General features: G+C 42.9%; 1 protein-coding gene across 1 annotated transcript in view; it reads left to right on the top strand.

Annotated features, from left to right (window-relative positions):
- Positions 1-851: 851 nt before the first annotated feature.
- rem2 (RAS (RAD and GEM)-like GTP binding 2) overlaps positions 852-12224 on the top strand; it is a 31566-nt gene continuing 20193 nt past the window's right edge. The window contains exons 1-3 of the mRNA XM_031730715.2: positions 852-1005; positions 3681-4017; positions 6337-6410. Coding sequence (XP_031586575.1) covers positions 994-1005; positions 3681-4017; positions 6337-6410 — 423 coding nt within the window. The 5' untranslated portion in view covers positions 852-993. The remainder of the gene's footprint in view (positions 1006-3680; positions 4018-6336; positions 6411-12224) is intronic.

Here is a 12224-nt window from a genome sequence, read left to right as displayed (position 1 = left end):
TCCGTTAAGATACTTGCAAAACAGGTCATTTGCTTTTTTTATATATAACTCCTTAAATCCCGATGATCCCAGAGTATTTATCAATATTGACAAAAATATAGCAAAAATATTATACATTAAAAAAAATGGAAACACCGGAAATCACTTTTTGGCAACACCCTCATTCCTCTGTACAAGCCTTCAGCGGCAGCGCCTTTTTTTCTATCCACGAGATGTCTCTCTGCCTCCCCCTGGCGGCCGCTCCGCTTCACAGACACAGAAACTGCTAACAATTGTCAAAACTGAATGATATTTTTTCCACGGGAGCAGCTCAAACCCTGGTGTCTGACACACGCACAGTCTTTGAAAAGAACTTAACAAGCGTTTCGAAAGCATTAGAAAGATATTTGCGCTGGAGGAAAGAGGGAGGGGCACACCACCCCGTACTCATCAGTCCCTTCACCTCCAACCCAAGATCACTCTGCAGTCACTCAAGGGCGCACTCCCACACGGTTATACACACACACACACACACACACACACGCACACACTGAGAGAGAGAGAGAGAGAGAGAGAGATGCAGGTATTAACTGGAGGTGGAGAGAGGAGCGCACAAACTGCTGTCCGCTGGGACTCCTCTCAGAGGACATGAGGGATGCATTTCGGTGCCGGTGGCTGTCCGTCCTCATCTCCTTCCCATAGAAAGTCGCCTCCTATGCCGAGCGGAGACGCAGGTATAGAGTCTTCTTCCACCTGGCAGCCTGCTTCTTCCCATCCCGGCGCTCCACGCGCCGCACCTCTCTTTTCTAGCGAGCAGAAGGAGGGAGGCAGGGAGGAGGAGGAGTGGGGGGGAGGTTTTACTCGGCGGAGAAGGGGAGAATAACATCACGTTAAATGAGTCGCGCGTGCCTTTTGTGTGCCGTGCGTTAAAGCCGTGGTGAATGTGATGCCGGGTCTGCAAGCAGCACAGATGACTTGAGCCTCGTTCTGCAAAGAGAAGACTCACCGATAACCATGGCTGACCAGGTAAGGAGACGCAGATGTTCCACTACAGCCTCGTGCGCTCTGCACAATAGCCAGCCACACACTCCAGGTACGCTGTTACAACACCGGCTAGGTTTTTTTTTCCTGCAGCACACTTTGGTTTCTCACAGCTACACTTTCTATGTGCGGGAATCCTTTTTTTCACTTTCATTAGATAATTGTTTTATTATTATTATTATTATTATTTAGGCTCTTCATTTCTTTCACTATCGCGCGAACTTTGACTGCTCATTGGTGACTTTTAAAGACTGAATATTAATGAACCAGATTTTCTCACCCGCTCTAAACCCCACTAGCTGTTACGTGCTTCGGCGTTTGCTGTGACAGGATATCAGTGTGTTCTGTAAATCATCGGCAAGTGTTACACTTCTTAAACGCCTTCGATCCGTCCATATAGTGGAGCACTTAATCCCACAGGTTACTCCATAGATGCTGAGCAGAATTATGGATGAGCTGTACAGTAAACACGGCTCGTAAGAGTCGAAAGTAAACAAGACTAACTGGGCTGGAAAGAAACAGCAGTGTCTGTATGATTGGGCTGTGAAGAAGAGAGAATAAAAACATAGCCTGTAGTATTAATTTTGTATTATGCACTGCTGTTTGCCCCAGTTTCTAGACAGCCTGGCGAGAGAGAGATTAACCCCTGCCACGCTGGCGCGATCCGTGGTCACGGTCTCTGCGTAGGAAAGCTCCCCTGAGCGCAGCAGACAATAAAGGCGTGCTTAATTGATTAGATCCTTTGGCTAATCTAATTGAGCTACCTGAGCGACAGGCTCTGAGTGATGTGTCTGTGTGTGCATGAGAGAGCTACATACTCAGGTGTCACAATCAGCCACACCTCAACTGCATTTTATTGTAAAAACACTATACAATATTAACAACACTACAGTCACGCTATAGTGCACTTCAAAGGACTGCACTGTTACACTCTGTGCTCTATTTTACACCAGGAAAAGCGTCATGTTAGCAGTCAGAGGATCCTATCATGAGGCTGGCTGTCCAAACTGTTACATTTCATCCAAACCAGAGGTCTGAATCACTGTCAGATCTGCAGCCTTCTTACTGGCAAAGACATTATTTCACATTATACCAGTCATACCACACAAATTACAGTGGTTAAGTCAAAGAGCTGTGCCAACAGCTTTCTTTAATTTTCTTGTCAGCATTGCTTTGTGACAACAGCAGACTTACTGAATACACATTTTTGAAATTACACTTTCTTTCTTAAAATAGCTCAGTTTCATCAGTAGTAGGTGTACTTCTTAAAAAAAGACATCTCCATGCAACACTATACAAAAACACTACAAATGGTATGTACAGAGTAACTAACAATGCAGTACTGTCACAATAGTGATGGTATCACACAGGACAACAGTTCTCTGATACATCGTGATATCTGTGGAACCAAATATGAACTGGGTTTCTTCCATTAACTTTCATTATTCATTTTAAAAACCATTAAGTAGCAAGTTTGGTGTGTGTGCTGTATACTATAGTGTACTATTGTATACTAAACTACACTACAGTATGGAGTATTACTATTACTTGTCTTACTATACTATTCTATACTTTATGCTATACTATATGCTACAATATACCTAACCTTTCTGCTATACCTTTTTAGTTTGCTACATTATGGCAACCTACCCAAATCGAATTCAACACGCAAGTTTATGACTTGTACCTCGTGTCCTGTCAGCCTGTGACGTGCTCAGCTCAGTAACACAACAGTAGCTGTAAACTGCATTGTAATGTATTCGAGTGTGCTCCTATTATTGTGTCAGTCCCCTTTAATTAAGTGCCAGTACTGTACTTGGCTGTGCCACAGACAGACACAGAGCCACCAATGCTCGGTGCTGCTGTGGAGCTAGATTAATTGCTGTATTAATATTAATGCGGGTCTTCTGTGGTTGACCTGCTGTGGCTGCAAAACACACACTCCCACACAGACACATGCACTATTGTGCTCGTGCAGGAACACTCACAGCTTTCTCAGCAAAGCCATTGTTCTATACAAAACCACTGGAAGCCCCCCATTATAGATTTCCATTTTTAAAAGACTAAGAATAAAGATGCAGACTTTATGTTTTTGACCTGTTTGCATGTGAATTCCCGCTGTACACACACTCACCGTGCAGCATATAGCCACCTGAGTGCACTTATTATGCACAGCTGCAGTCTCTTTTTGTCTATCCTTGCCAAATGTTTCCATGTTACATGCACGCTTCTTGTTGTTCTCTGGTCTCCACCTCATTCTCTGCATCCTTATCAACCTGCTGTCACTTTTCAGTCAGCAGCTCCTACTGCCCTCATATCGCCACTCCCCACCCCAACATCTCCCTCCTCCTCTCCTAATTTTCCCTTTGACATGCTCTGTGTCTTCATCAGCATCTTTCTCTCACACTGCCATTCATCTGTCTCACCTCTGCTGTTATCACCTCCCTCCTTCTCCTTTTTTTACACACATACGCACACACAGTGGAAGTACCCTCCCCCTCCCACATTCTCCTGTGATAACATGGACAAGAATAGGCAGCGTTACAGGTAGATCAGCTGTCTGCTTTGAACTTTAAAAATCTGGGAATGCACTCGTGCCAGCAACACCTCCCGCCAAGCCCAGTGACAGTCTTTCCTATTTTGTCTCTATTTCACTCTAGTACAGTATGTTTCTAACGACGGCACCCCCGCTTCGACGAGGGAGCACACCCCTGCCTGTCAAGCACCAGCTGCGGAGGGAAGAGGCCGTATCCGAGGACTGTGATTGGATCCCGGGCTTGGAGGAGCCTACCACGTTGCCTATCAGTGACACAGCGGTGCCTCGGGATGAGTCCTTCAGCCAATCGGCTGCTGCTCAGTCATCTTACCACAGCCATGGCGGGGCACTGAGGATAGTGCTACTGGGACAGAATGGCGTGGGCAAGTCGTCGCTGGCCTTATCTCTGGCCGGGCAGTCAGACAGATCCCTCTCTATAGACTCTGAGACACAAGCATGTGGTAATGACCTGGACAGAGATTGATGGAATGTCTTCATGCATGCATGTTCACCTATGTTCAGTTTGTTTCCACTTCCAAGGTTTAACTTTAGAAAACAGTAAGGCACGCTCATCCAACTACAAAATTCACCCAACCACTCTTTAAGCTCTTTTTTTTTTGCCATTAACATATCATGACTACCTAAATCATGTAGTGTCCAAATGTCTAAAAAAGACTGGTGTACATCAGTAGCGCTTATGCATGAAGGCTATGGGAGAAGGCTATACCTTTTTAGTTTCCAGTTTAAGTACAAAACCAAAGAGTAATTTCTCACCTCCAAAAGACGTTTACAGGTTTCCCTTTTTTCCTGTTCTTTTTGCTCAGCTAAGCAAATGCTTATATATTTAGCATGCAGACATTGTGCAGATTGGTAGGTGGGACCAAGGGATTCTGCACTAATCCATACCAGCTGTTTCCACCTATTTTGTTTTTTAGTCTAAGCTAGGATAACCAGCTACTAGCTGTAGCTTTACATATAATAAAGAGATATGTAAAAGGTCTCAGTGACCTCAGCCAGGCAAATGGGATATTCTGGTTTATTGGTCTTCGTGTCATTGGGTATATTTCTACTTAAGGTATACATGTCTACCATTAAAGCTCATTAAAACTGTCCCGATCCTCCCTCCCCCTCTGTCAGTCAGCAGCTCTGTCTGTGGCAAAGCTCAGTTTAACACCGGGGATAATCAGCTCTTGTCCAATCGACAAGTCACTGTCATTAAGAGACGAAAGCTCTCCATCATGCATAAAGCTGACGTACCCTTGACATCATCATGTGGGTCATCATCATGTTGGCATTGCTGCCAACATTGTACGTTTGGATTTATGCATCATACAGGGAGAGAAACAAAAACCCCTCTCAGCCAAGGAGCCTGTACATGTTTCCCCAATGGCGCTCTTATCATGCCGGGGAATTTAAGTGGTGCACTAAACTGTTCAATTATTCACACATTAAAATTGCAAAGGGTGGAAAGAAAAAAACAGACACAACACCTATTCAATTAGCACTTTCTTAGTAGTTTTGAACAGATGCTCCAGAACCATAGCATCTGTGAGTGGAGTAACACCTTGCCAGCCAATATGCAAAGTAATTACTTTCCAAAGACAGCATTGATTTACAGCGGGAGATTTGTTGTCCCTAAGAGCAGAAATCTCATTGATCACGGTGAGTTTTCCACACTTACTGTGTATTTTAAAGAAGAAGTGTTTGTGCTAATGGTGTAATGATAGGAAGCTTCAGTTTGTTACGCCTAAATGAATTTACGATATTTAAATGGGCACGTACAGTAGCTCCATCTGGCTGTTTTTGTGTATCAAAAAGAATCATCAGATTTTCAAAGTGCTTTAATTTTGCAGCTGTTGCCGGTAACAATTAAAACACGTACAGTTAGAAAGAGGGGATTCGTGAGTTTCATGTGGTTGCAGGAAGGTAGCGTACCAACGGCAGTCGCCGCAGTGATTCCAGACATGCCTGTATTTCAAATGTATCATCAGATTCAATGTTCATTACTCAAAAAAATGCCTTTTGAGATCAGATGATGGAAAATTAAGTATGTGATTCAAAATACTGACACATGATGTGTTATTTCTCTATATGGACTCAATCTGCACTGTCTCATTTACACTGCCCTGCTGCTGTGAATAGTCAAAAATCTCTATTAATCTGCAACTGAAAACAGTTCATTCCCAAAATAATAAATCTCGTTTCAAGTTGCATTTGGTAAAAATTGACCTGGACTTATAGGAAATGGGGAAAATCTACTTTTTGCCGAGCTGTTTTAAAAGATTTCCTTCTTTGGTAAGAGCAAAGAGCCTTGGACCGAGAGTCGCCGATAAGGCAGAGCAGTTAGACTGGGCTTTAACGTGTGGGCTTAAATATTTGTTTCATGGGATTCCTTGACAATTAAGAAAATGCAGAATATCACCATCATCATTTAAACTGGAGCAAAATAGCATTAAAACATCTGCATGATACCGCCTTCATAAACACATCATTTAGCTCCAAAGCCCAGTCTTTAAACGCTTTGCTGTAATCTTCACAGATGATGATGTAAGGACTCTCGAGTAGGTCAAGGACAGTTTTTAAGACTTAAACTGGTTCATCAGTGTCTTGAGGCAGAATATGCAGACAATCTACTTAAGTAGTGAATATTGTGATTCATTCTTTTTATCTCCACAATTCCTGTTATGATTTTCTTTTACAACTTGTCAGACCCCCCTATTAATTCTTAACATGAGCTGCATTGTCCTTTCTTATGTGTGACGAGGGCGTTTTGTTTGCAGGTGAGGGCTACGAGTATACGGTGACAGTGGACGACGAGGACAGCAAAGTCATCATTTTTGACAACTGGAAACAGGTGAGTGACTGACAGCTTCGTCCTCTCTCTGTCCTCTTTTTTACACATTTAAACCAGTTCTATGTCCCTTCTTACTCACTGCCCTCTTTCTCTTCCCACTCTTTATAATCTTCGCCTGTACTGAAGAACAGGGAAAGCCATTTGTCCGATTTCACGTGTAAAGAGGTGTAAAGAGAGTGCATTCATACTTTTGCTTTTACCCCTACTTGTGCGTTTGCGTGTGTGTCCTCCACTGTAGAGGGAATCCTGGAGGAGCAGCTGCGTTCACTGTACTTAATCTCTTTGAAGTTCTCTCTCTCAAAAGTGGAAATCACTCAGTAGTTAACGACGTATGTTTCCATTCAAATCTGCGGAAAAAAGACGATTTCTTCGCAGGCTAAAATTGCTCCTGCTACGCATCATCGGTCTTTAGAGTTGAACAGTGCGAGCGAGTTAATGTGACCTGGTGGTGATGATTGTCGTAGCAGGAGAAACTTGAGCACCAGCAGCCAGCGGTGGAGCACAATAACAGCTTCTTTTGACACAGAGGGCATTATGCAAAATCAAAAGGCGTGCAGTTATTAATGGCTGTTAATAATGTGATGGAACAGTAGAGCCCTCTAATTAGTATGTAGGGTAGATCATCCTATTCCAGATGTCCACTGGGCTTTCTCTTTTCTTAAGGTTGAATTAGTCACATTTAACTCAGGAGCATCCACGGCAGGGGTGCTCCCTTCTTCACTTTTCCTGCTCCCCCTTTCTCACCTCCAGTGTTGTTGCCTTGCAGTCCTTGTGTTTGAATACCACCGCACCCTCGTTTGTTCTTTCGGTGGCTTTTTTTCGTGCTTGCTCGCCTCATTCTGCTGGTTAAATCTTGCTGAGAGTTAATTACATTTGTTATTATGTGCGTGTTTATACAAGGCAGGGCATTAAGGCTGAAGCAACAGAAGCAGTACAGCGGGGAGCTTGGAAAGACTCCAGGGGCGTCTGCAGTTGGTGGGGCGAGTGGCAGCAACCCTGTTCAGCGTCCCGTTTATGCTAGTGTTTTATTTTGTCGTTGTTTTGCGGTAATGCCACTAGATACAATATGTATGCACACAGAGTCTAAAGGCAGAGTGTCCCACATACACACAATCAGGTGCAGAGACAGATGTCATCCAGATGTCTAACGCATGGCCGGGCATTGAACTAGCACAACATTAACCGCCGGGCACTCACCATCCCAAGAGGCAAGGCTTCTGGTCTTGTAGTGAGCTGCAAGTGTTCTCCGTGGGGCAACCCATCCTATACCCAAGTTACCATAGCAACATGCACAGACACACACACACACGCACTCAAACGTGGCTGAATTAATCACTCACTCGCTCACGCATGAAATGATGCTGGAATAGTCAGCATCCAACCCTGCTGGCTGTGGGGCTTCATCCGTTCTCTGGCCTGGCCCCATCCAGGGCTCTTCCTTTCCTGGCAATGCAAACTGCCAAAAAAATGTGAAAAGGTGGCATTTACACCCATAGATTGCTCCTTCAAGTACTTCTCGGTTCGACTCACAACTGATTGGTACATGGACGTCCAGTTGGAGCTACAATTTTCCCCGAACTGCAGGGAGCGTTGCACAACAAATCACAGGTAGAGCGCACTGTAAGGGCAAAAGAACCTGTAAATATGTACAGACTGTACCCGCGTGCGTGAATGCACACTCTGCATCGGCCTGGTCAAATGTGTAAAACAACACCAGCGAACACAGCCACAGAAGGCTGAGAGTCTGCTTGGCCAGACGCTGGGACGTTGTGAGTGTTGATGACGTTATAGGGATAGGATGGTTTAAATAAGTCACGATGTGCCAGAAATAGAAACACTGGCACACTTGGCGTTGCCCTAGCCAGCCTATGTTGTCCTCCACTCTAAGCCTGAGATTGGTCATTGATTTAAGCCTTAAACAGCCAGTAGGGTCTCTGTGTCAAAGACCAAGTGGACACCTTTTCCCTAAGTGAGTTATGAAGTTTCCATTGTCATTTGATAGCTTAAAATCTTCATATTTATTGTAAGCAACCAAAATGTGCAGCCTCAGGCCTGGAAGAATGTAGGGCAATGATGCACAGTATGCGTGTTTATCAGCATGGAGTGAGGAGAATTTGCTCCTGCACCTAAGGGTAGGATCGTTTATTATGTTAAAGCAAGTCAGGATGCAATTTGGAAGAAGATAATTGCTGCTTGACCACATTTCTTATCTCAATTAGGAAGGAAGAAAAACACAGTTCAACCAGCCAATTCTTGGAGCAGAGACAGACTTCAGTGTTGAATTCTGTCCAGGGAAGCAACTCCCTGGACATTTTTGTCTTTCCTGTTTTGCTGTTGTTTAGTCTTAAGAGAGTCGTTCTGCACTATTTACGGTTCCCTATTTCTTGCCCCAATCCATATAAGCTATTATACCTAAGCAGTTCTGTTTGTTTTAGTCTCCGGTGGGAGCTACTGCTCATTTTGCTTGTGCAGATAAGTGTGTGAACCAAAATAAAGGTTGAAGTCACAGTTTTGTGTATTATATTTAAGAGATCAATGTCAACTAGAGAAAGCACTATTAGAAATTAAAATGGATCAACAGATTAACTGTGGAAGGGCTAATGGTATCATGTGGCTGAGCAGCAGTTTGGAAACATATTTTGAATGCAGCCAAGTCGGTCTTTACTGAGTGATTTACTGTATATAAGATTTATACTGTTGGTCATAAGTAGATGAACATGACATCAACAAAAAGCATGTTTTTTAGCATTAGCGCTCCGCTAACCCTGCTGCTAACTCTGCTAGCTGCTTCAGCTATCCATTAGCCCGTTTGTTGTTTCTAGTCACTGTACCTAGAAAACACCAGCATAATTTGACATCGGTAGCTATCTAGCATGGTAGCTAATGGTAAAAATTTGCTGACCTGGGTTGTTTCAGATGGACTGTTTCAGATGGACTGACTTATTACCCTCAGCTTCTTTGTTATGTCAGTGTCTATCAGTATTGGCATTTATAATTGCTACATGAAAAGAATAAAGAAAGATGGGAGAAATAGCCTTCAACCATGTTATGTGTTAACATAATTTGTACATACGTCAGGCAACAATCTTTTTTAAAACGATAAAATAAGAGTAATAATGGCAAAGAACAATCTAATGTTTGTTAGGTTTTTCTAAGCCCAAAAGTCAGATCAAACCTTACAATTCTATGATCATGGAACAATTTTAATATTATTAATCTTTTATTGTGTTCTGGAAAGAAATCCTCTTTTATCCTCAATGTACATAGAGGTCATGGGTCAAGAACAGAGCAGCATCTGGGCAGGGATTCAGGGATTTACTAATAGACAGTTCTGCAGGGAGCTGGTTCCACACACTGACATATTTCAGCTTGAAACTAGGTCATACAGGGACACCCATTACTACTTGATCCTTTTGTGTATGTTGTGCTTGTGCGCTTGTGTGTGTCTGAGGTGGCGTGCAATAGTCTCCATGGTGCACTAACGGTCTTTATGGTGTACTGAGTCTGTGCTGTGATGCCAGCTTTATTCAGCAAGCTGTGGTCATTCATGGTTGGATTATGGAATGGGTATGTATGTGCAGGCGTGTGTCTGGCTTACTCAGTGCAGGCCAGATGGACTCAGATATATGTTTCCTTAGGGTTGTCTCTGTGCAGTAGTAAGTAAGTAAAAGAGAAAGAGCGAACCCACTAACTCAGCATTCCATCTGCACTAAGCTTCATCATCCTATTATCAGATTTTGACTACCACAGAGCAAGGTGCTCCTCTGTCTTCTCTTCTTGCATTTGCTCCGCCTTCCTCCTTCGTCCTTTTCCTTGTCATTTTCTGTTCCTCCATTCATCACCCTCGCATCTTTATTGATCTTCCCGCTCTTTCATTTTGCTCTGACAGCCAGTCAGTCAGACAAATACAGCACAGGCCAAAGAGGCAGGCGTGTGGAAAGTACATGTGTTTACTTTTCATAAAGATGAATGGAGGCTATATACGGCTATATATATGACTGTGTATGTTTGTTCAAGCAGGTGGGGATGTGCTTGACCCTTTTGTTTCCATGTAAAGGCCCTAAAGCTGCTTTGCTTATGTATTTTGTGCTGCAAAGCAAACAGCTTGCAGTCATTCGGGATGTGTGTTCGAAGCAGTGAGAGGATGCTCACACATCCTCTCAAAAAAGGGCCAAATGCTCTGCTTCAGCCTTTTTTTTAAACCACAACTGGAGGGGATAATAGTCTGAGTGCTCACAGAGCCACAACATGTTATGCAAATCATGCCTGATAAGTGATTCATTGTCCTCACTGTTAATGGATACTGATGTAGTGCGTGGCACTAGCCAGCATGTGAGTGGTTTTTAGAGTGCATGCTAATCTATGTGTTTGTGCATGTGTGGAAAAAGTTGTTTTTATAAAAAAGCTAAAAAAAACCCCCACAACAACGCATGAAAATTGGTAATCTTTCCAGTTTAATGACAGAGTCGTGTAAAGACAATAGTCCTTTAAAAGGCACATTTGATCGTCTTTGAAACATACAGATAAAAGTGTTGTGCTTGAACAGTAAAAGCCTTCTGTGCTGAAAAGTAAATTTATGACCACTCATACACCAAAAATTATTTCAGCTGCAAAGTCAATTCATGGGTTTTTCTTAACATTTCAAATCCCCCACAACATCTCAATGAGGATTCAGATCTGAACTTTAACTAGTCCATTCATATTTGGGTTTACTACTTTTGTCCTGTCACAAAGTCAGCTTGTGATTAAACTTCTACTTTTGGACCAATGGTCACGATTATCTTTAGGCACTTTTTGATATGATGCAGAGTTCATAATTGAATCAAGGATTACAAGCTGCCCTGTCTCTCAGGCTGTATCTCCTTAAAAGCTATTCTTGGTCTGCACAAATTGTATCTGCTGTTCCTCTGGACAAACAATTTCTTAGAAAAACACATCTGTAAATCAGACATTCTGCTCTGGGGCAGAATTTGCCGAGGTGGTAAGTCCTGGGCAGGCTGCCTGTCTGACATCAGCAGCACTTGCAGAAGATTTTTGCTATGATGATACCATACTTCAACAGCACAGAGAGCAACACACTCTAGGCTCTACCTTTCGCCCCCCCCCCCCAGGAATTTGTATATGAAACACCATTGAACCCTTCTATTTGACTGTTTCTAACTGATTTACAAAACTAAGTGTCATTTACTCGATTATATTCCCTTCATTACAATTTTTCTGACTGACTCTTTTGGTAAAATCACTCTCCATAATTTCATCTGTTCTCAGAACTAATCCATATACACAACCTGACACACACACACACAAAAACCAACCCGCAGTGTTCAGGACATGTGGTTCCTGGGGAAAACTAGCTTTTCTTCTTTATAATACAGTGAATGCATTACAGTGTATTTTGAATGTACCTGCTAAGTTGAAGCCGACGAATGATTTGTTCAGCTTCAGAGTCACGTCTCGGTGCTGGGTCAGGCCTGAGGACAGGCTTTGATCCGATCTTTGATCCTTCGTCTGCAATCTTGCTTCATTTCAATGCTGCTGCGTTGGAGGACGGGGTCGCTGGTCCAAAGTGGAAAAGAAATGCTTTGGTCTACTTTCACGAGGTTTACCTGACTCATGCTGTTGAATTAATCATTGCACTAACAAGACATCTTATGAGACAAAAGCAGACACATTTTAAATATTTACTCTTGGAGGAGATTTGGAGGTTTATTTTATTTCTTTTTAACATAAGATAAACATAACCCAGGTGATTGTTTCAGAAATGACACAGTCTTCAACAACCAGTGTTCCCACATTTTTCATCGTCACTTATTT

This window comes from Oreochromis aureus, linkage group 18, assembly GCF_013358895.1.
Source record: "Oreochromis aureus strain Israel breed Guangdong linkage group 18, ZZ_aureus, whole genome shotgun sequence".
In the NCBI taxonomy this organism is placed as follows: Eukaryota; Metazoa; Chordata; class Actinopteri; order Cichliformes; family Cichlidae; genus Oreochromis; species Oreochromis aureus.
The sequence above is the reverse complement of the archived record's forward strand: the minus strand, read 5'-3'. Positions and strand labels throughout refer to the sequence as shown.